The 24,928-nt window shown below is 42.4% G+C and overlaps 1 protein-coding gene across 3 annotated transcripts in view; it reads right to left on the bottom strand.

Annotated features, from left to right (window-relative positions):
* The window catches only part of ERO1B (endoplasmic reticulum oxidoreductase 1 beta), a 61,895-nt gene extending 37,696 nt beyond the window's left edge, over positions 1-24,199 (bottom strand). The window contains exons 1-3 of one of the 3 annotated variants that reach the window (XM_045437268.1): positions 23,915-24,199; positions 14,231-14,350; positions 8,012-8,095 (exon numbers count right to left, since the gene is read on the bottom strand). In XM_045437268.1, the coding sequence (XP_045293224.1) occupies positions 8,012-8,095; positions 14,231-14,350; positions 23,915-24,016 (306 nt within the window). In that variant the 5' untranslated portion in view covers positions 24,017-24,199. The remainder of the gene's footprint in view (positions 1-8,011; positions 8,096-14,230; positions 14,351-23,914) is intronic. The other 2 variants (XM_045437267.1, XM_045437269.1) reach the window with 2 other exon arrangements.
* Positions 24,200-24,928: the final 729 nt, after the last annotated feature.

Raw genomic sequence — 24,928 nt, 5'->3', positions numbered from 1 at the left:
CCCACAATCCCCACTCCCTGCCCCCAGCAGAAACACACAGGCACCGGCGGGAACCAGTGCTGCACAACACTCCCTACCTAAATTGCTCACAGCAAGCCCCACCCATCCACGCCTGGCTGATCTGCCCTTTTCAACAGATTTTCCTCAGTCCTGGCTGCGAATCACCTCCCCCACAAGACCAATGTAAACATCACATCAGCAACACAGCTTCTCCTGACCCATGGGTTTTTGCAGGGCATAGGTCCCAGCAGCATGGGCTCTGCAGAAGCTCATGGAAGATCCCCATGAAGTACCCCACCCACACACCCTCTATTCCCCCAGTGCAGGCAACAGGTTTCATCTCACAAACAGAGCAGCACACACCTTGTGAAAATGTGCGGCACAGGTCTGGGACCGAATACGGCCCACAATGGGCTAAGAGAGCCTCTGCAGACGACCGGACTAAAGAAAAAAGTGGCCAAGGCACAAGAGCAGGGCATTTGCAACACACATAGGAGACATTCCCTGAAGTATAAGGTCGTGGAGAACAGGAGACATTGCACTGCAGGGCACTATAGGACCTCTTCCTCATAAAGCCATTACTGTCAAGAGGAGGAGATGTAGCAGACTTTCCCCAACAGACAGAAACAGATCTATAGAATTAGACAAAACGAGGAGACAAAGGAATATGTCCCAAATGAAAGAACAAGACAAAAGCACAGCAAGAGATCAAAGAGAAAAGAATAGAATATGACTGATAGAAAATTTAAAATAATGAGCATAAACATACTCACAGGACTTGAGAAAAGAGCGGAAAACATCAGTGAGACCCTTAACACAGAGATAAAAAAGAATAAATCAGAGATGAATACAATAAATGAAATTAAAAACACACTAACTGGAATAAATAGCAGGCTAGATGAAACAGAGGAATGCATTAATCACCCAGAAGCCACAATTATGGAAAGTAATCAAGCTCAGTAGGTGTGAGAAAAAAATTACACAGAATGAGAACAGACTGACTTCGGGAACTCAGGGACTCCATCAAGCATAATAACATTCGCATTACAAGGATCCCATAAGAAGTAGAAAAAGAGGGCAAAAATTTTATCTGAAGAAATAATAGCTAAAAACTTCCTGAATGTGGGGAAGAAAACAGATATCAAGATCCAGGAGGCATATAGATCCCCCAACAAAATCAACCCAAGGATGTCCACACCGAGACACAGAGTACTTAAAGTGACAAAAAGTAGTGATGAAGAAAAAAATTAAAAGCACCAAGAGAAAAGAAGACAAGTTACATACAAGGGGAAACCCTATAAAGATATCAGCTGATTTTTCAGCAGAAAATTTGCAGGCCAGAAGGGAATGGCATGATACATTCAAAGTGCTAAGAAGAAAAACTGTGCAGCCAAGAATACTCTATCCAGCAAGGCTCTCATTCAGTATACAAGAAAATACAAAGAGTTTCTCAAACAAAAACTAAAGGAGTTTATGACCACTCCACTAGCCACACAAGAAATGTTAAAGGGGACTCTCTGAGTGGCAAGGAAGACTATAAGACTTATTATAAAAAGTAGGAAACACAAAAGCAGTAAAAATAAATATATATGTAAATATCAGTCAAGAGATTCACAAAATAAAAATGACGCCATATACCTAAAATGTCAGGCAGAAAGGAAGAAAGAATAGGTTCAAACTTAAACGACCATCAACTTAACATAGACTGCTATGCAGAAGATGTTATGTACAAACCTAATGGTAACCACAAATCAAAAACCAGCAATAGATATGCAAAGAATAAAGACAAAGGAATCCAAGTATATCACTAAAGAAAGCCAAAACACTATGAAAGAGAGCAAGAGAAGGAGTAGAGAAAAACTACAAAACAATCACAAAGCAAGTAACAACTTGGTAATAAATATATATCAATAACTACTTTGAAGGTAAATGGACTAGATGTTCTCATCCAAAGACATCGGATGACAGTGTGGGTAAAAAAAATAAGACTCATCTAATATGCTACCTACAAGAGACTCATTTCAGACCTAAAAGCACCTGCAGATTGAAAGTGAGGTAATGAAGAAACAGGTATCATGCAAATGGATGTCAAAGAAGGCCAAAGTAGCAATACTTATACTGGACAAAATAGATTTTAAAACAAGACTGTAACAAGGGACAAAGAAGAACACTATATAATAACGAAGGGGAGAATCCAACAAGAAGATACAACAACCGTAAATATTTAGGCACCCAACTTGAGAGTGCCCAAATACACAAAACAGTTAATAACAAACATAAAAAACTGATCAAAAGAAATACAATAATAGGGGACTATAACACCCCATTTACATCAATGGAAAGATCACCCAACCAGAAAATCAACAAGGGAAGAGTGTCTCTGAATGACACACCAGATCAGATAGATTTAACATATTTTCAGAACATTCCAACCTAAAACAGCAGATACATATTCTTTGCAAGTGCACACAGAACATTTTCCAGAATAGATCACTTATTAGGCCATAAAACAAGCCTCAACAAATTCAAGATCAAGTCATATCATGCATCTTTTCTGACCACAATGCTATGAAACTGGAAGTCAGCCACAAACAAAAATCTGGAAAGAGCATCAATGCATGAAGATTAACTAACATGCTACCAAACAATGAATGGGTCAACTAAGAAATTGAAGAAGAAATCAAAAATTTCACGGGTACAAATGAAAATGAAAATTTAACAGTCCAAAATCTTTGGGGTGCAGCAAAAGCAGTTCTAAGAGGGATGTTTAGGGCAATATAGGCCTACTCCAAGAAGCAAGAAAAATCTCCTTACACATAAAGGAGCTACAAAAAGAATAACAAAACTTAAAACCAGCAAAAGGAAGGAAATAATAAAGATTAGAGCACAAATGGTACAGAAAATTAAAAAAAACAGAACAGATCTATGAAACCAGTTCTTTGTAAAGATCAACAAAATTGATAATCCTCTAGCCAGACTCATAGAGAGAAGTGGGGAAGGGGGAGAGAGGATCCAAACAAAATCACAGATGAAAGAGAAATAACAACTGACACCACAGAAATACAAGCAATTGTAGGAGAATATTATGAAAAAGTATATGCCTACAAATTGGACAACCTAGAAGAAATGGATAAATTCCTAGAAACATGTAGCATACCAAAACTGAAGCAGCAATAGAAAATTTGAACAGACTGATTACCAATAAGGAAATTCAGTGATCAAAAAACTCCCAACAAACAAAAATCCAGGAGCAGACAGCTTCACAGGCAAATTCTACCAAACATTCCAAGAAGAGTTACTACCTATTCTTCTCAAACTACTCCAAAAAAATAGAAGAGGAAGGAAAACTTCCAAATTCATTCTATGAGGGCGGCATTACCCTGTACCAAAACCAGATAAAGACACCACTAAAAAAGACAACTACAGGCCAGTATCTCTGATGAACTTGGATGCAAAAATCCTCAACAAAATACTAGCAAACCAAATCCAACAACCAATTAAAAAAAATCATTCACCACAATCAAGTGGGATTTATTCCTGGGATGCAAGGGTGGCTCAATATTTGCAAATCAATCAATGTGATACACCACATCAATGAGAGAAAGGACAAGAACCATACCACCATTTCAATAGATGCACAAAAAGCATTCAACAAAGTACAACATCCATTCGTGATAAATAACCCTCAACAAAGTAGGTTTAGAGGGAACATACCTCAACATAATACAGGCTTTATGTGGAAAACCCACAGCTAACATTATACTCAATAGGGAAAAATGGAGAGTTTTTCTCCCCCCAAGGTTAGGAACAGGACCAAAATATCTATTCACACTATTTTTATTCAACATACTAATGGAAGTCCTAGCCACAGTAATCAGACAACAAAAAGGAATAAAGTGTACTCAAATTGGTAAGGAAGAAGTCAAACTTTCACTATCAGCAGATGACATCACACTATATACAGAAACTGTAAAGACTCCACCAAAAAACTACTAGACCTGAAAAATGGATTCACTAAAGTTTCAGAACATAAAGTCAATGTACAAAAATCTGTTGCATTTGTATACACTAATAAGGAAACAACAGAAAGAGAAACTGTGAAAACAATACCATTTACAACTGCACCAAAAATAATAGCTAGGAATAAACTTAAGCAAAGAGGTGAAGGACCCATATTCTGAAAACTATAGAACACTGATGAAAGAAACTGAAGATGACACAAAGAAGTGGAAAGACATTCCACGTTCATGGATTGGAAGAACAAATATTGTTAAAATGTTAAAAGCAACCTACATATTTAATGCAATTCCTATCAAAATACTAATAGCATTTTTCATAGAACTAGAAAAAATAATCCTAAAATTTGCATGGAACCACAAAAGCCCCAAAACAGCCAAGCAATCTTGAAAAAGAAAATCAAAACTGGAGCTACTCCAGATTTCAAGTTACATTACAAATCTATAGTAATCAAAACAATATGGTACTTACACAAAAACAGACACACAGATCAATAGAACAGAATAAAAAGCACAAAAATAAACCCACGATGTTATTGTCAATTAATCTTTGACAAAGGAGCCAAGAAGATGCAATGGGGAAGAGACAGTCTCTTCAACAATGGTATTGGAAAAACTGCACAGCTACATGCAAAAGAAGGAAACTGGGCCACTTAACACTGTGCACAAAAACTCAAAATGGATTAAGGACCTAAGTGTCAGACCTGAAACCATAAAAATCCTAGAAGAGCACAGGTAGTACTTTTTCTGACATTGGCCATAACAGTATCTTTCTAGATATGTCTCCTGAGGCAAGTGAAACAAAAGCAAAAATAAGCTATTAGGGGCTACATAAAAATAAAAAGCTTCTGCACAGCAAAGGAAACAACCAACAAAACTAAAAGACAAACTACTGATTGGGAGAAGACATTTCCAAGTGACATATCCGATAAAAGGTTACCAAATCATATAAAGAACTTATACAACCCAACACCAAAAAAACACCAAATAATCCCAGATATTTCTCCCAAGAAGACATCCAGATGGCCAACAAACACATGAAAAGATGTTCAGCATCACTCATTATCAGGCAAAGGCAAGTCAAAACCACAATGAGATATCACCTCACACCTTTTAGAATGGCTAAACTCAAAAACTCAAGTAACAGGTGTTGGCGAGGATGTGGAAAAAAAAGAACCCTTGTGCACTATTGGTGGGAATGCAAACGGGTGCAGCCACTGTTGGGAGACAGCATGCAGGTTCCTTGAAAAATCAAAAATAGAACTACCCTACAATCCAGCAATTACACCGGGAGGTATTTATGCAAAGACTATAAAAACACTAATTTGAAGGGATATATGCACCCCTAGGTTATTCCAGCATTATTTACAATAAACAAACTACAGAAGCAGCCCAAGTGTCCACCGGTAGATGATTGGAAAAAGATGTAGCATATACATACAAAGGAATATTATTCAGCCATAAAAAAGAATGAAATCTTGCCACTTGGCAACAACATGGATGGATCTGGAGAGTATAATGCTAAAGGAAATAAGCCAGTCAGAGAAAGACAATTACCATATGACTTCACTCATGTGTGGAATTTACGAAAGCAAAACAAAAACACAAAAAAACAAAAAAGAGAGAGACAAACCAAAAAACAAACTCTTAACTATAGAGAACAAACTGATGGTTACCAGAAGGGAGGTGGGGGGGAGGGGCTGAAATAGACAAAGCAGATTAAGAGTACACTATCTTGATGAGCACTAAGTAATGTATGGAACTGTTGAATCACTATTTTGTATACCTGAAATGAACACAACACTATGTTTTTACACTTTGTTTTTTAGCTATATAGCACATTAAGTCAGCTGCAAGGTCTACAGATTAGACATCAGTATTATAATTAATGTTAATTTCCTGATTTTGTTAATTATGTTGTGGTTAGGTAAGAGAATAATCTTGTTTTTTTGTTTTTTTCAACGTTTATTTATTTTTGAGACAGACAGAGACAGAGCATGAACGGGGGAGGGGCAGAGAGAGAGGGAGACACAGAATCGGAAACAGGCTCCAGGCTCTGAGCCATCAGCCCAGAGCCCGATGCGGGGCTCGAACTCACGGACCGCGAGATCGTGACCTGGCTGAAGTCGGACGCTTAACTGACTACGCCACCCAGGCGCCCCGAGAATAATCTTGTTTTTAAGGAAATACACACTCAAGTATTTAGGGGTAAAAGATCACCATGTTGGTAACTTAGGCCCAAATGCTTCAGAAAATATTAACATATGTGTATAGAGAGAATAATGAAGCAAACATGATGAACATTTAGGGAATCTGAATAAAAAGTATATGAGGACTGCTATTATTATCCTTGCAATTTTTCTGTAGGTCTGAAATTATTTCAAACTAAAAAGTTAAAACATTTTATTCTTAAAGGAAAATTAGAATTTTTTAAAATTGTCCCTTTAGGAAGGACATTGCTTCAGATAAGGCTCCCCCTCCGCCCCCCCCCCATTTTTAAGGGTAACAAACTAGACTGATTAGGTAAGAAAAGAAAAAAATGAATGAAAACATAGCTCATAACTAATTACTGTTTAAGAATTAATTGTATCAACTGATGAATGGATAAAGAAATTGTGGTTTATATACACAATGGAGTACTATGTGGCAATGAGAAAGAATGAAATATGGCCCTTTGTAGCAAGGTGGAAGGAACTGGAGAGTGTTATGCTAAGTGAAATAAGCCATACAGAGAAATACAGATACCATATGTTTTCACTCTTATGTGGATCCTGAGAAACTTAACAGGAACCCATGGGGGGAGGGGAAGAAAAAAAAAAAAGAGAGAGAGAGAGAGGTTAGAGTGGGAGAGAGCCAAAGCATAAGAGAGTCTTAAAAAATAAGAACAAACTGAGGGCTGATGGGGGGGTGTGGGGGGAGGGAAGGGTAGGTGATGGGCATTGAAGAGGGCATCTTTTGGGATGAGCATTGGGTGTTGCATAGAAACCAATTTGACAATAAATTTCATATATTCAAAAAAAAAAAAAAGAATTGTGCTAGATGCCAAAAAATGAAGTCTAAAATATAAGTATAGCTATTTTTTTTTTTAATATAACAAGACCAAGTGCAAACCTGACACCAAGCCTGAGATTCTCCCACTTTACCCATGGTAATTCCCACTCTAAATGTAAAATTGAAGGTCCAGTAGCATTACTTTTCTTTTTATTTGAGAGGGAGGGAGGGAGGGAGGGAGAGAGAGAGAGAGAGAGAGAGAGAAAGTACAAGACAAGGAGAGGGGCAGGGGGAGGAGAGAGATGGAGAGAGAATCTTAAGCAGGCTCCACGCTCAGCACAGAGCCCAACACGTGGCTGGATCCCATGACCCTGGGATCATGACCTGAGCTGAAATCAAGAGTCGGACGCTCAGCCAACTGAGCCACCCAGGCGCCCCTGGTAGCATTACTTTTCTTATGAAACAAGATGCACATCCAATAAAGCACGAAATAAGCGTTAGACATTGTAGATCCAATCCTAGAACAGGCCCCTGATTTTCCATCTGTTTTAGAATCATACTATACTTCCATATCCAATCATCAATACCACTGGATACAAGCGTCTTCAAACCCATTTTGGTAATGAGTATAAAATCTTTAATAATCTCAGTAAAAAGGAGAGAGCTAGGGGCACCTGGGTGGCTCAGTCAATTAAGCATCCAACTCTTGATTTCAGCTCAGGTCATGATCCCAGGGTTGTGAGATTAAGCCCCACGATGGACTCCGTGCTGAGTGTGGAGCCTGCCCAGGATTCTCTCTCTCTCCCCCCCCCCCCTCTGTCCCTCCCCTGCACAATCTCTCAAAATAAATAAATAAAATAAAAATACTTAAAAAGGAGAGATCTAACAGTTTATGAATTTGATGACAGGTCTAAATCCATCAATAAAATATAAAGTTCATGTTTGTCTAAAAGCCCAAGAGGAAGCAATGTTTTCCCTATTCATATTTTTTTAATTTATTTTACCTCTGGACAGGGCTCCACATGGCAGTCTTTTATTGAACAATGGCCATCTTCTGCCCAGAAAGGACATGGTCGCTTCAGATTAACCTTGAGAGAGAGATTGGATTAACATTAGGATAGAAGTGTCACAGTCCGCATGCTAAGTGTCACTGTGTGGGCGCCAATGACATGCTGGTAAGAAGAAAAAGCTTCCTCTCCCGTGTCATCTATAGAGTTCAGAATCTTAAATGCAGGTTTTCAGACACCCAGGTGTAATATTAATGTAAAAAATAACTGTTATTAGTCCTCTGACACTTCCCAAAAGGAATAAAGTCCAAGCACACTGCTCACCTGCAGACCCTGGAAAGCATTTTCACAACTGTCGGCACCATGCCGTTACCTTCCCCGTGAGGATTCGCTTGTGCGCCCAGCCACCTAAACGTGCACCGAGCACCCACTATCTGTCTGGCACCATGGAGGTTCTGGGGCAAAAAGAGACACAAAAAGCACTTTCCCCCTGGAACTGATAATCTACTGGAGGGAATGAATGTTTAATTACAAACAAAAATCCAGAGTTTCACAATGGAAAATAATGGGGCTGGTGGATGGCAGCCTCTGAGGAGGTAATATCTCAGGATGGATCAAAGTTGGAGAAATTGTGCATTTGGATAAGGTGATAGAGCTTGAACAGTTGTGGGAACTGGAAAACAAAACAGTTTAACCAACTTTTAGTGCGAGAATGAGTGCAGACATAGGAAAGGGATGGACCATTTTATTTTTTTTTAATTTAAAAAACAATTTTTTTTTTTTTTTACGTTTATTTATTTTTGAGACAGAGAGAGATAATGCATGGGTACGGGAGGGGTGGAGAAAGAGAGAAAGAGACAGAATCGGAAACAGGCTCCAGGCTCTGAGCTGTCAGCACAGAGCCTGATGCGGGGCTCAAACTCACGGACTGCGAGATCATGACCCGAGCCGAAATCGGACGCCCAACCGACTGAGACACCCAGGCGCCCCAGGGACGGACCATTTTAACCATGTTGTTAAAAACTCTGGATTTTCTTATCTTGAACTTAACAGAAAGTGATTCAACAGGACTGCCAGATGGATTGCCTGAGCCAAAAATCAAAGTTTTATTCTTGTTTCTTCCCTCTGCTACCTCCATGCACAATTCATTATCCACTTCTTCCCACCACCTCCACTGTTTTTTTTTTTTTATTTTATTTGAGAGAGAGAGAGGGAGGGAGGGGAATCCCAGGACTACCCCATGCTCCCTGCTTCTACTATACAGCAGCCACAGTGATCCCTCTGAAACGTAATTCAGACGGTACCAATCCCTGCTCAACACCTTCCCGTGGCTTCCCGGCACCTTCAGAAGGAATCCCAGCTCTGTAGCAAGCGCCACTAGGCCCTCCCTCGCCTGGTCTCCTGTGCACCTCCAGCCACGCTGGCCCTCCAGCCTGGAACATACCTAGCTCCTGGTCTCCAGGCCTCTACAGTGGCTCCTCTTTGCCTGGCCTGTTGCTCCTCCAGGTCTCACGGCCTGCTCCCCTCACCTCGGCCGGGGCTCTCTCAGATACCACCTCGGCAAAGAGTTTCCCTGACCAGACTCTCTAAAGTAACACTCAGTATGCACCCTACACCCTGTTGTTATTCTTTTATAGCACTCACCACTACCTATTTCTGATTTACTTATTGCCTGCATCTCCCATTGTAAGGACTGAGATTTCACCTTCTTCATTATTCTATCCCCAGTGCCTGGGATACTTAATAGACAGCTCAATCAATAGCCGGTAAATGAAGTGAATAACACCTACGTCACAGAGGAAGAGGCAAAAACACGTGGAACTGGTGACACAAGGAGAGTGCGGTCAGCTCTGACCGTGGAGTTAATCAGGGGAGGCCTCCCTTCAGTTACATGTAAAATAGGGAGAACTCGGATACAGGTTTCCTAGAGAAAGAGATTTCCAGGCAGAGGGTTCGGGATGTCTGAAGACAACCTCTTTTGGGAACTGCAGGTTCCTTGAACTCCTGGCTTATGCATCCAATGCCTCTTGGATCTGTCCACAGGACATTCTTCTTGCCATCTCAGAAAACAGCAACCCCATTACTCTAGATCCTCAGGCCAAAATCCCAGCATCATTCTTGACTCCTTACTTTCTCACTCCACATCCAATACTTCTAAAAATTGGGTTAGTTCAAAACCCAAGTCCCTGTAACGGTCAGGAATGCCTTATGTGGCCTGTCCGTCTGCTCTCTGCCCCTTATTCACTGGCTCCCGGGTTGTTCCTCAAAACAGGAGACACACTGTAGAGTCAGGGCCTTTGCTCCCGCTGGTCCCTCTGCACGGGGTGTGCTCCCTCCAGATATCGACATGGCTTGCTTTCCTCCTCTCTTTAGGTCTTCCCCAAATCCCACCTTCTCAGTTTGCTGCTTTATGCTGCTACATTTTAAACACTTAAAAAAATGTTTTTTTTTTAATATTTATTTTTGAGAGAGACAGAGCACAAGCAGGGGAGCAGCAGAGAGAGGGAGACACAGAATCTGAAACAGGCTCCAGGCTCTGAGCTGTCAGCACAGAACCCAATGTGGGGCTCGAACTCAGGAGCGGCGAGATCAAGACCCGAGCTGAAGTCCAGTGCTTAACCAACTTAGCCACCCAGGCGCCCCTAAGTTGCTACATTTTAGACTGATCTGTCAGGCGGCAACAGAAAACTAGTAACACAGAGCAAGGAGCGGACTGTGGTGGACACTGGAACATGCTGCTAACGTCATCCTTCAGGAAGGGCTTGTTACCCCGGGCTTCCAAAAACACTGCAGGCAGCTGGCCTCAGCCGAAGACAGCCACTTAGCACAAGGTCACACCACTCCTTCCAACGGCAGCCTGCAAATGACTGATGGAGGGCTGCAGAGGCCTAGGTCTCTCCGGCAAGGGGGGAGAGTTCTGGAGGGCCATCCCGTCTCCAGGGTTCCCAGAGGGTCACCTGAGGTCTCCACAGAGGCGGACTCCCAGAGCTTCACCTCCCTTCCGCCCGGTCCTTCCCTGAGCCGTCGCTTCCACGAGCAGTCCCTCAGTAACCTCTTGCACACCAACCACGGTCTCATCTGCTGCCCAGAGAACTGAGGCTGCAACGACTTGTCCAGCTCCAGGAAAAAAATATTGGTCCTTTTACTAGGATCACACTGAACGTATACGCCAACGTGGAGAGAACCAACCTCTTTAGCTATAGACACACCTGTCCATTTCTTGAAGCCTACTTTTGGGTCTCCCAGTAGGGTTTTGAGGCTTTCCTCCTCTAGGTCTTGCACAGTTTTTGACTCCTATATATTTCGCCTTTTTTCACACTGCTTATGTAAATGGGGATTTCTTTTCCATCAGATCCTCTAACTTGTTATTGTTTGTATTTATGAAGATATTGATTTTTGTACATTAACTTTATAGCCTGCGAGCTTAATGCATTTATCACTTGTGTTCGTTTTATTACTTGAGTTTTCTAGTATACTTCTGTCATTTATAAAAGGAGACCGTTTTCCTTATTCTTTAAAAATGTTTATCCTCTAGCTGTTGTGATATACTAATCCCTCCAACAGTAAAGGAGATATGGGTGCCTCTGTCTTGGTCCCTCACCTAAGTGTGAATTCCTCTATTATTTCCCAGCAAGTAAGAGGTTGGCAATGCTCATGTTAGGATTAAAATGTTCATGTTAAGGAAGTATCCATCATTCCTAATTTTAAAAAAATCAAGAATGTGTGTTTAATTGTGTGAAAGACCTAAAAGCCTTGTCCTTGCATTCTTAGAATAAGATCAACTTGGTCAGGACGTACTTTTTTGTAGTATGCTCACAACTCAGCATTATCTTTGATTTCACCTCTACCCTCAGAGCTTACATTCACACCATCCGACAAGTTTTTGGTGTTACCTCTTAGATATAATGCTCATTTGCTCACTTTTCACCTCTTCCAAGTCTACTGCCCTATTCCAAACCCGTTACCTTCCATCTGCAGAAGCCTCCTACATGGTTTTTCTCTATTTCCTGTCTCACACCCTTAGTCTATTTTGTACAAATCCCTCCAGAAACTGATCACACCTACACTAAAATTCAACATCCTTATGTGGGGAATAGGGCCTTCTAATTTTTGTTTTTAATCTGGCCCCTACCCACTTTTCCAACTCTCCATCTCACTCACTTTGCTCCAGCCTATCCCTGTCTTCTTATTCCTCAAACACTCTAGACCTTTACACCTGCAGTTCTCCTCCCCTTCCCTGGAATGTTCTTTCCCTGTATCTCATCATGGCTTTCACGTCATGTAGGTCTTCACTCAAACAGCACAGTATGAATACCTTCCTTTCCTGGTCATCCTCGTCAAAGATAAAGCTACCTTCCATCCCCACCCCATTAATTACTCTGTATCTCCTACTTTATTTTTCTCCATAGCACTTACCGTATAACCATATGAAATTATATTTCATTGTTTATTGTTTGCCTTCCTAATCAGAATAAAAGCTTCATGAAGTCAGAGTCTTTGTGTTATTCACTATTGTATCCACAGCACTTAGAATAGGGCCTCCCACAGAATAATCATTCAATAAATACTCCATGACTAAAGGAATGGAATGGATAGTACAAGAAATTGTAAACACTAACTACAACAGCCAGCTGACCAGTCGACAGGGGCAGACTGGTGCCTCAACCTGTGCACCCTTGCGTGCTCAATCACCAGTATGTATGTGCATGTTTACAATTCACCTCTTCTCTTAGCTTTCCTTTCTGCCACTGGTGCACGAACAGGATACTGTGGTGATTAAATGTCCCTTTAGTTTGGGGCGCCTGGGTGGCGCAGTCGGTTGGGCGTCCGACTTCAGCCAGGTCACGATCTCGCGGTCCGTGAGTTCGAGCCCTGCGTCGGGCTCTGGGCTGATGGCTCAGAGCCTGGAGCCTGTTTCCGATTCTGTGTCTCCCTCTCTCTCTGCCCCTCCCCCGTTCATGCTCTGTCTCTCTCTGTCCCAAAAATAAATAAACGTTGGAAAAAAAAAAAAAATGTCCCTTTAGTTTAATTCATAGGTTGACAGAACTAGAAAAGGAGTGGGTATCACTGCTATCCTTGCCATGGAGATAAATCCATTAACTAGATTACTGCATGACCCTCCCTTGGGAGAACAGGACTATGTTCCCATTACACACGGAGCAATTTTGTTAAATTGGGTAGAACGTTTTTTTAGAACATTGTTCTTTCTGCCTACCCAACTTTCATTTTTCCTTCTTCTGTAACATCCTCTAACGTTCCTTTAAGAAACAATCACTTCCCTTATATTTACGCAAGTAGGATTGCTAACCAAAGTGTCTTTCCCTCTTTTGGTCAATTAGACACTTATAGAAGTGTTCTGCCAGAAATTTGACACCTGTACAAAGTGTTGCAAAAATATGGGAAATTGATTCAAGATTTTGGTGGTACCATAAAAAGAATGGCCATTAGTTCCTCCTCTAAATTTTTTTTATCCTCAAAAATATTTAAAGACTAAGATAGCCTATGTAGGATCAGGATAAAAAAAAAAAGTGTAAAATCATGCTCAATTTTTAAAATAAACTAAAAATGAAAATCAGAGAACTTATGAACCCAACTGAATGCTGAGCACAAGAGCATAGGCAAAGCAGAACAGCAGCTTCTAAAATATTGTTCTTAAATGTAAAATACCGTTCTTTTGAATGTTGCCTCATTTCTCCTCCCTTTAAGCTGTTATGGTTATACTTGGAGACGACTACTAGGTTTCAGAACCGATTCTGCAGTTTTACTATGAATGGTGCTTGTACCCTCAGCCTGGGGGCCAGCCCTTCTGGTGAACGTCTGCCGCGGGGGTACTTTGTACAGCTAACAATGCTAACACAGGCCACTGCCATCAGCACAGCAGAGAACCTGGGTCAGTGTCTAGATGGAGGAGGCAACGTCACAAGGAAGGCTGACCAGGGAAGTCTGGCATTTTGAGCTTCCATGGAATGAGTCTCTGTCTCAAAAACAAAACTTGAAAGATGACGAATCCCCCAAACACAGGAAGAGGGTTCAGATTCTTTGTGTTCAAAAAGACCATCAGGTTTCACCACAATACTTAATACATTCCAACGATAAAACACACAGAGGGTGCTGAGAAGAGTCAAAATGGGCTTTCAAAAGGGTCATAAAAGTCACATCTGTAGACAGCTGTGTAAAAACCTTTGCTACGAATGGAATCAAAAATTATAACTGTACCTTGTAATAACGGAAGTAGTCTCTCTCTTGCAATTTTTTTATTTTGGGGAAGATTTTGAAGGTGTTAAAGTTATCAATGCTATCAATATCACACAAGCAATCATCCAGGACTCCGGTGACCTGTGGGGTGGAAAATATATATACAAACATAAAACTTTAAATATGTGAATTACTGATATTCCAACCTTAACAAATCTGTAATATTATATAAAAAAGATACTTTGTTAATTCAAGGTAACTAGTCTTCATTGCCTGAGATATAAAACACTAAAGCAATCATTTACTTTTTACTATGGCCAATTAAGTAAGACACAATACAAGGATCAGATACACCTATTCTGAAGAACTAAGCATTAATGTTTAATGGCCAAAGAGAAATATATGAAACATACATAAATTCCAACAAGTATTTGGAATGCTGAAGCCATTTCTTCCAAGATTAACCTAGAAGTCACAGACTGTAAGAATACTGCTGTAGTAGCCTTATCTTTCTTTTCCACTGCCATTTATGGAACACGTATGATAGGCATGGTGATAATTACCTCATTTTTTAAAAAATATTCTATGAAATAGGTATTGTCCTCATTTTACACCTAAGAAAATTAAGGCTGAGCACGGTTAAAATAATTTTTCCCAAGTAGCAATGAGACTTAGTCCTAAGTCAATCACACTTAAAAATACATGCTTTATCCACTACTCAAAGTATACATTAATGCAACAGAAACTGATATTTACAAAGGGAGTTCAGAATCCAAAACTTCCATAAAACATTCTTCCGCTAAATTTAAAAATGGGACTCACTGACATCCACATCTTGGATGAATCTTCAGGGAATCAGGCTGAGTGAAAAAAGCCAACCCCAGAAGGTTACATACTATGTGGTTTCATTTTTACATTTTGGAAATGGAGAACAGGTTATTGGTTGCTGGGTTAAAGACTGGAGGAGGGAAGGACGTGGAGTGGGGGCATAGGTTGGAAAGGAGGTCAAGTGTGGTTATAAAAGGGCAAGAGGAAGGATCCCTGTGGTGATCAAATTATTGAGTATCTCGACCATGGTGGTGGATACACAAACCTAAACGTGATAAAAGTGAAAAGAATACATACACACACAAATGAGACAAGGGGGAATCTGAAGACCAGCAGACTGAATCAGTGCCAATGTCCTGGTGATAATACTGCACTGTACGTTTACAAAATGTTACCATTGGGGAAAACTAGATGAAGTGTAGGTGGCATTTCTTTGTATTATTGCTTACAGCTGCATGGAACCTACAATTATCTCAATTGAAATTAAAATTTAAAAACAAAAAGGGGACCCAGTCTTTTAAAGGTCATTCACATGATCCACTGGAGGAATCTATGCAAAGAATGACCAGAACCTGGAAACCAGAACATCCCAGTTGTTTCTTTCTCAGGCTTTGCCCCTAGGGCTGTAAATAAGTCCCCAAACTCTCTACAACATAAAGAGTCAGAGGTACATCCTCTTTAAAGAACAAAGGATCATTAATGAGAATTTTAGCTCTAGAATTCCATATGCTTTACTATCCTAGTTACTAAGATCCTGTCACCAACTCTACTGAAATTCATTCCGTTTCTCAAGCTTACTATTTATAAAACCTCAAATTCTAAGTAATAGGGATGGGGGGGGGGTAGAAATAAGAACCAAAAGCTTTCTATGTTTTAAAAATATTTTATCCAGATATTTCTCTTTCGTATAAATTTTTCTTAAATTGTTTATTTTTAGTTAGTAAACCACCACAGTTTATTTTTTAAAGATGTTGGGGCGCCTGGGTGGCGCAGTCGGTTAAGCGTCCGACTTCAGCCAGGTCACGATCTCGCGGTCCGTGAGTTCGAGCCCCGCGTCAGGCTCTGGGCTGATGGCTCAGAGCCTGGAGCCTGTTTCTGATTCTGTGTCTCCCTCTATCTCTGCCCCTCCCCCGTTCATGCTCTGTCTCTCTCTGTCCCAAAAATAAATAAACGTTGAAAAAAAAAAATTTAAAGATGTTTTAATTGTGGTAGGGGTTGGGGTAAGGTATACAAAATTGTCACATACCTACTTCTAACTCTTAAACACAACTACTAAGACAAAAACCTGTATATCACCAAAATTTTTTAAAAAATACAAATACAGCTATTTTTTTAAGTCCCTTTCTAATTACATTCATCTTCCTCCTCACGGAGGTAGAATATCTTATTTTTGTTCTTTTTCTTTGTAATTTCATCACATGTGATATATATCCTGAAGCAATATACTTAAAAGCTGATTTTTGAACTTTAATATTAATGGAATCTATTGTGGGAATTATGTTGTAATACACTTCTTTTGCTAACATTTTGACATCTACCCAAAATAATGAGTTTTCTAGTAGCTCATTCATTTTCCCTGCTGTAAATGTTACATTACATGAAAATATCATAATGTATTTGTTCTACTGTTGACCCATAAGGTAGGCAGAATGATGCCCCCCTAAGATATCCATACCCTAATTCCTAAAACTTGTAAATCTGTTATTGTATGCGGTGGAAGGGACTTTGCAGACATGATTAAGTTAAGGATCCTGAGATGGTAAGATTATACTGGATTATTTGGGTGGACTCAATACTAAGAACCTTGAAAGAGGAAGCCAAGAGTGTGAGTCAGAGAGACACTGGAAGATGTTACACCACTGGCTTCTAAGATACAAGAGGGCACATGCCAGAAGCACCGCAGCCTCTAGAAGCTTGGAAAAGGCAAGGAATGAGTCTCCCCTAGAGCCTCCAAAAAAAAAAAAAAAAAAAAAGGCAGCCTTGATTTTATCCCTGTGAAACCCACGTTAAGCCACTAAATTCGTGGTAATTTGTTAGAGCAGTAACAGGAAACTAATACAAAACATATGTAGGTTGTTTCCAGATTTAGCTAAATAATGCTACACAAAGGTTTGTCATGACCTCATTACGTATAAGAGTTTCTCCAGCTTATATGCTTAAAGTGGAATTACTATAGCTTATTTTCAAAATAGGTTACCAATTCACAACCCCATCCAACAGCAGATGGAATTACTGCTGAATTATCTCCTTACCAATATTGGATATTGTTGTAATTTTTGCCAATCTAGTAAGAACGAAAGGGTATCTGATTTTTGTACTAATGAGGTATAATGTTGTATAAGGCATTTGTAATTACTCCTTGTGTGAAATACCTGTTTGTCCTTTCTCATTTTTCTTTTTTTTTTTTTTTAAGATTTTTTAAAGTTCATTTATTTTGAGAGAGAGAGAGAGAGAGCTGGGGAAGGGCAGAAAGAGAAGGAGAGAGAGAGAATCCTAAGCAGGCTCCACACTGCCTGCACGAAGCTCAATGCAGGGCTTGAACCCACAAACCGTGAGATCATGACCTGAGCCAAAACCCAGAGTCGGACGCTTAACCAACTGAGCCACCCGGATGCCCCTTTTTTTCATTTTTTTACTGGGTTGTCTTTTTCATACTGACCTGCAGGAATCAGTACCGCTTTCCCCACTCTATTACATTCTTCTGGAACTCCAATCACACAAATTAGACCATGTCTCATAAGCTCTCTTTAAAATTTACTATCCCATTATTTTTCTGGGCTTCATTCTGAATTTGCATTTATTTTCCCTTCATTCATTCATTCATTCATTCAACCTATTTGAGGACCTACCTAACATGAGCCTTGCACTGTTCTAAGTGCTGAGAATGCAGAAGTAGAAGGGAAAAAAAAAAAAAAAAAAGGCAAAAATCTCTGCCCTCCAGGGGCTTCCAGATGGTAATAAAGGGACAGGAAAACTAGGGAATGGAGACCATCAGTGCAGAACTGAGTTCCTACTATTTTTAGAAAGTATAATTTAAAAAGGTCTCAGTGAAATTTTGGCAAATTTTGGTAATACTTCAAGGGGGAAAAGGAACAAGCCAGCGCTATGTGGGGGTGTGCTACGTGGGGCGTGGGGGCACACATGCCAAGCACTGGGAATACAAAGCTCAATGCCCTGAGGCAGTATGCTCACCTGAAGTTCCTGAGGAAATAGGACAAGGACTATGTCGTATGTAAAAAGGAGAAATAGGAGACCATTTTAAGACTCTGGCCTTTACTGGAACCTGGTGTTTTCTCACACCAACCAATTCTCCCACTCTCCAACGCGAACTGGGCACCCAATTCAGTTCTGATGCTATCTGGAGTTGGAGCAGACCTCACAGATTAGGGGTTCAGTCACACACCACGATCCCCACTTTAGGTATCACTGCCAAGTTCCAGGCCACCTGTACGTCTGACTGACCGGCTATGAACTGGGGGTTCCAATGACTCTCAAGTTCAGTAATTTGCAATGGCATATAGAACCAGAGAAACACTTACCTTATATCTACTGGTTTATTGTTAAGATACAACTCAGGAAGCACCAAATGGAATAGGTGCAGAGGGAAAGCTACTGGGAGTGCAAGTTCAGGGCTTCCATGCCTCTGAGCCACCCTCCCAGAAAGTCTATGTTTCGCCCACCTGGAAGCTCATCCATCTTGTTTTAAGAGCTTTTATATTTTTCAAATTTCTTTTTATGTTTATTTTTGAGAGAGAGTGCTAGCAGGAGAGGGGCAGAGAGAGAGGGAGGCAGATTCTGAAGCAGGCTCTAGGCTCTGAGCTGTCAGCACAGAGCCCGACTCAGGGCTCGAACTCAGGAACTGTGAGATCGTGACCTGAGCGGAGTCAGACGCTCACCCGAATGAGCCACCCAGATGCCCCAAGAGCTTTTACGGAGCTCTGTCTCCAGCATCCCTCTCCCCGTCCCAGTGGTTATGGGTGGGGCTAAAATTCCAACCCTCTAACCACTTAGTGTGTCTGATGATCATTACCACCCTGAGGTGATCTAGGGGTTCCCATTAGCATAAATAGGTGTGATTAAAAGGGGCTCATTATAAATAACAAAAGGCATTCCGATTATTCTGTAAATTCCAAGGTTTTTCTTTTTTTAGTATTTATTTTTGAGACAAAAGAGAACAGAGCAGGGGAGGAACAGAGAGAGAGAGGCAGGGAGAGAATCCCAAGGAGGCTCCACACTGTCAGCACTGAGCCCAATGAGGGGCTCCATCCCACTAACCGTGAGATCATGACCGGAGCCAAGATCAAAAGTGGGACGCTTAACCAAAGGAGCCACTCGGGTGCCCCGCCTATCCAGATCTAAAGCTGAGAATCCTGTTCTGGAGATTCTGACAATCAGTTATATAGGTGGTATTTAAAGCTGAGAAACCAAATGAGAGAACCAAGATAGAGAGGGGAAAGAGTACACGATCTGAAACCTGAGGCTGAAATAACTAGCGGTCAGTAGTAGCAGAGGAGAAATAAGCAAAGGATACTAGTACAGCTAGCCTAAAAAAAGGAAGAAAATCAGAAAAGTACAGTATCCTGAAAGCCCAAAGAAATTAGGTATTTCAAGGAGAGTAAGCCATGAGCTGTGGGGAAAAAATGCTGTCTATAGGTAAAGTTAAGGTTTAAAAGCTAACTATTGGCTTTAGTGACAAGACAGACGTTAATGACCTTGACAAGAACAGTTTCGGAGAGGTAGGGGCAAAAGTCTGACTGGAATAGGCTGGCGAGAGGACCAGAATAGGACGAATAAAGATAATTCCTTTGAGGAGTTTTTCCATAAAGGGGAACAGAAAAATGGAGCAGAGCCAGAAAAGATGGGTGGGTCAAGACAGAACTTTAAAACAGAATTAACAGTATGTTTTAGGATGACAGTAACAATCCATCAGACAAGGAAAAATTAATGATCCAGGAGAGAAAAAAGATTTGCTCAAAACACGATCTTCAAAGAAGAAACTGGGACCTAATATATGAGAGGGATTGGCTTTTGATAAGAGTTCACAGTTCATCTATGGTAATCCATTGGAAGGCAAAATGTGAGGGTACAGAGACAAATGGGTGAATAAACATGGATTACATTGTTAGTATGAAGTACGAAACGAAGAAAAGGAAAAGTGGGGCGCCTGGGTGGCTCAGTCGGTCAAGCACCCAACTTCAGCTCAGGTCATGATCTTGGGATCCGGCTCTGTGCCGACAGCTCAGAGCCTGGAGCCTGCTCCGGATTCTGTGTCTCCCTCTGTCTCTGTCTCTCAAAAATAAATAAACATTAAAAAAAAAAAAAAAAAAGGAAAAGAATTGGAGGATTAGAATAAGACATAAAATGGATGCCTGATTCAGGAATCATTTCTTCTGCTGGATATAATCAGCTATTTAATCCATCCATGGAGTTTTTAATTTCATCTCTAGAAATCCTATCACACTGTTGTAATCTTTTTGATCATTCTTTAAAATCTCTTGTTCCCTTTTCACAGTTTCAGGTCAGTGTCCCTATCTTTGCCCCCCACCCCTTTGTATTTAAACTCACTATGTCTCATGTGTTTAAATTATGTCTGATATTTTCAGAATCTAAGGTTATCACAGGTCTTTTTCTATAGGCTATATTTCTATTATCTCATTCACGGTGCCTTGTGTTTTGTGATTTTTGACTATTAGCTGCTTATTCTCCTTGGCATGGGCTCTTAAAGACTTCTTTAGGGTTTGGGTTGAAAATAAATTCCTCCAGAGGGGATGGACATTTGCTTTTACCAGTAAGCTGGGGGCATACCAACCTGGGTCTGCTATAAATCAAATTTTCCACTTGAAGCTTTTCCCAGCATAGGTGGCATGAATTTGGCCTGCAAACCTTTATAGGAACAAGTTCATGGTTACAAATTCTCGAGGGAGTTCCCCCCCTCCCCTTCCCTGGCAAGTTTCTTACTCTCCCCTTGTTCCTGGTAGGATTCATTTCTCATGTTGAGGCCGTAGCTCTTTGGAGTTCAAGCTTTATGACGGGGTCTTCTTTTAGTTTCCTCTCTTTGGGCACACAACCCTTATTTCTTGTCCATTCCACACCAAGGAGCAATTAAAGCAGAAACTCAGGGTCTTCAGGGTTTGGGGGAAATCCTCAGGGTCATGGACTGGAACAGCACTGTTTGAGTCTCAACGTCTGACTTTCCACTGGGGGCTGGGGGCAGGGGAGCTCTATGTATTCTTTGATTTCATGCCACCTCAGAAATGCATTTAGAAAGATTTAAAAATACATCTGACTAAAATTACTTCTTTACAGGAAGATTAACTTGTCATATCATTTGTATGCACTAGGTCTTTAGTTTCTAGTGCTTTCCAGACTACAAAGCCCATTCGCATTTAATTTATAAGAAAACGGAGTATGAGATATACAAATGCCTATCATTTTAAGTGTGCAAAAATAACTTTATGCTTTCACTGCAAGGAGACATAGTCGATATAGTCCTGTCCTTAAATGATTTCTTTTAAACGGAGGTGTTTTCTTTTTTCTTTTTTTATTTAAAAAAATTTTTTTTAACGTTTTTATTTATTTTTGAGACAGAGAGAGATGGAGCATGAACGGGGGAGAGTCAGAGAGAGAGGGAGACACAGAATCTGAAACAGGCTCCAGGCTCTGAGCCGTCAGCACAGAGCCTGACGCGGGGCTCGAACCCACAAACTGTGAGATCGTGACCTGAGTTGAAGTCGGACGCTTAGCCGACTGAGCCACCCAAGTGCCCCAGGTGTTTTCTTTTTTAAATCAAATTCTTCCCTTTATGCTTTATTGGGCTTCCTTCCCCCACCCCCAACAAAAAAGAACTATCTTAGTTGCACTTTTTTTATTTTCCTGGGTCTCCCTCAGATTTCTATACCCCAAAGAAGCAGGCATACAGAGATGTACTGCACAGAAGAAAACGGGGCCTACGAGGGGTCCAGTTCAACCTTGTTCACTTAACAAGTGTGGTATTCGTCACGTAAGCTTTTTGAACTTCAGTTACCTCAATAGCCCCACTTCTGAGAAGTATCCAATAAAATGAGATAATGTATATTTAAACGTGTTAGAGATTAAAATACTATCTAAAATGTGCTCCAACTTCTATATTAGAAAGTACCACTGGAAACAAAAACCAAACGTATCCACTTTTGAGGACTGTTTGGAACAATGCTACTTTGAATATGTACAAATCTTTAATTTTTAAACTACAGGTATTCATTTGGACATGATGAAATTCCATATATTCATTTAAATACAATAAAATTAAAATTTTACCTTAATAAATGGCATGTGTAACGTGCAATTATAAAACATGTAACTAGCAGATAAAGAGGACTAAAATGAAGCTTCTAGATTGATGGCAACGTATACAACTAATATAAGGCATAAAAAGGAAAAATGACAAGAATCCCATTTTAGAAAAATATCTAAATGTACATGCCACTCAAAAACAATCACCCAACCAGTGATTAGATTATTATTTTGCTAAAGGTAATTTGGGAAATTTACTTTTTATTAATATAGTAGATACTCCCACCCAGATTTCCGCTACTTCAGTGTTTTCTAGGTGGGGTTCAAAAGGTAGCTCAAAGGATAATTGCATTACAGCTACTTACACGGCTCATTTAAAATTGCTGATCCCTGGGGCACATCCGGATCCACGAAATCAGAACATGCGGCGGCGGCAGGGCCAGAGAATCTGCATTTTAACACGCTCACCAATACCAAAACCAAGTCTGCCCCCTTTCATTTTTAGCACATCATTCATTTGAAAAAATACCCAAACGCGAACAAAACAGACTATTCAGGCATTCTGGGACTTTGTGCAGGACACCCTAACGCCCTGAAAACAGCGTGCGAACAGTCAGAAAAACATGTTTACACGGCTCCACTCACAGCTTCGGTTTTTCTCAGCAGTGAGTATTAATTGCCTACAATGACATCTCCCCTCATTATCGAGCCACCTGAGACACGGTTCCTTCCTCTCTCTCTCTTAGCAGTTTTGCCACTTTGCAGCAGGTGCAGACAAGGCGCGGCTGCACCTGGCAGTCTATTCAAAATCTTCCGTAGAAAAGCAGTCAGCACCGCTCTCCAGGCACAAGGCTGTGGTCAGCTAACCTTCCCACGTCCGGCGTGTTGACAACACGTCTGTAGTAACACTGTTTCACAAAGGCAGCCCCTCAACTCTAGCTCACCCTCCTGCCATCACCTCGCTGCTCACAGACCTACAAAGGCCAGCTCCCCCCCCACCCCCCCCCCACCCCCCCCCCCCACGTCTCTTGCTTGGGCTCATCTGGAGGTGCCACAAGTTGGGTGGAAATACAGCAGTCCCAAGGAAAGATGCCAGAGCGAGGGTAGCAGCCGAGGGGCTTAGAGAGCCCCAGAAGTTCAAGCAAGTTAGTGAGTCCCGTCCCCTCCCTATCCACCCCACTTCTGCGGGGCGCGGGGTCCACCTCCCCTCCCTCCTGGGAGGGACGGGAGGGCTTCACCGTTTCTACGCGTCTTGTCTCCCCCAAACCGCTGATGACGTTTTCATTCCCGTCTCCTCTCCCGCCACACTCCCAGCCGCTTAAAAAAATCGGAAAAGGAAAACGAAAACACCTCAGGGGACCGTCACCATCTTCCTCTTTTTGCTGCCATCACCCCGCGAGCGTCGCCATCCCCCGCACACGGCACGCGGCTCGCGGACGTTTCCTGGACGTGACGGTTCGGTTCCAGACCCCGGCCCCTTTCCGCTCGCCAGAAATCCCCCTCGGGGTCCGGCGCCGGCCCTCTCCCGGAGCCCCAGCCCCGGCCCGTTCGCCACCGCCGCGGGCGTTCGGCCGGCGTCCCCGCCCCGCCATCACTCGGGCTCACCTGGGCCTCGACGACGCTCGGGAGGAAGCTCAGGGTGACCAGCAGCTGCACTGCGGCCGCCGCCCCCTGCCCGGCGCCGGCCCGCCGGGGCCCCCAGCTCATGCTGACCTCTCCCCCCACCGCGGCCGGCCGGGCCCCTCGGGGCCGGGGAACGGCGGGCGGCCCGGGCGACGACCCAAGGGGACGGCTCCCGGCGGCTAAGAGGCTCCAGGGTCAGAGGTCTGCACGCCCGTCCCGAGGAGGGGGCCGCTCTCCCCAGCTCCCGGCAGCTGCGAGTGAGGCTGAAGAGCCGAGCGCCCCCACTTCATCCCCTAGGCGGCCCCGCCCCCGGCTTCCCCTTCGCCCCGGCCACGCCCCCTCCGAGCGCGGGGCCTTGTGGGAGTTGTGGTCTCGCGCGGCCGCGAGGGGGCCTCCTGCCGGAAGGCGGGGCAGGGGGCCGCGAGAACCCGGGAACTACAACTGCGGAGGCCGCTCCGCCTCCCCGGGGCCTTGGGCTCCACGGCGGCCAATGAGGCAGGACCACGAGGGCCTCCAAAACAAGAGGAGGTGGCGCGGGGAGCGCTCCTCCCGGCCGGCCGCCGCCTCCGCTCCCCCTCCCCGGGCGGTTGCTCCTGGAAACCGGGGAGAGAGGGGGCCGCCCCGCCCCGCCCCGTACGGTTGCTCCCTAACATCGCACAGCCGCCAGGCTTCGGGATCCGCCCGCTACCTACGCAAATGTGGAACCAGTGGTGCAGGATCTTCGACTTTCGAGCCGAAGCGTTTTCTTGGTTCATTCAGTGTTCTGTGGCTTCACATCTACTGCAAGTGCCTTATAAGAATCAACCACCTCCACCTGCTACTTGGAGAGGTGACTTCGGCTCCTCTTTTATTTTATACGCCCCGGACGTGGATGTCCTCTCTTCCCCGGCCCACTCCCTCTCCTCTGATGAGAGAAGCACAATGCACGTTGAAGAATGGGAACAAACCCAATCGTTTATAATGATGTATTGGAACGGGGCTATACGCATAGAAGAA

Source organism: Leopardus geoffroyi, chromosome D2 (assembly GCF_018350155.1).
Source record: "Leopardus geoffroyi isolate Oge1 chromosome D2, O.geoffroyi_Oge1_pat1.0, whole genome shotgun sequence".
Classification (NCBI taxonomy): Eukaryota; Metazoa; Chordata; class Mammalia; order Carnivora; family Felidae; genus Leopardus; species Leopardus geoffroyi.
This window is presented reverse-complemented; position numbering and strand designations above follow the sequence as displayed.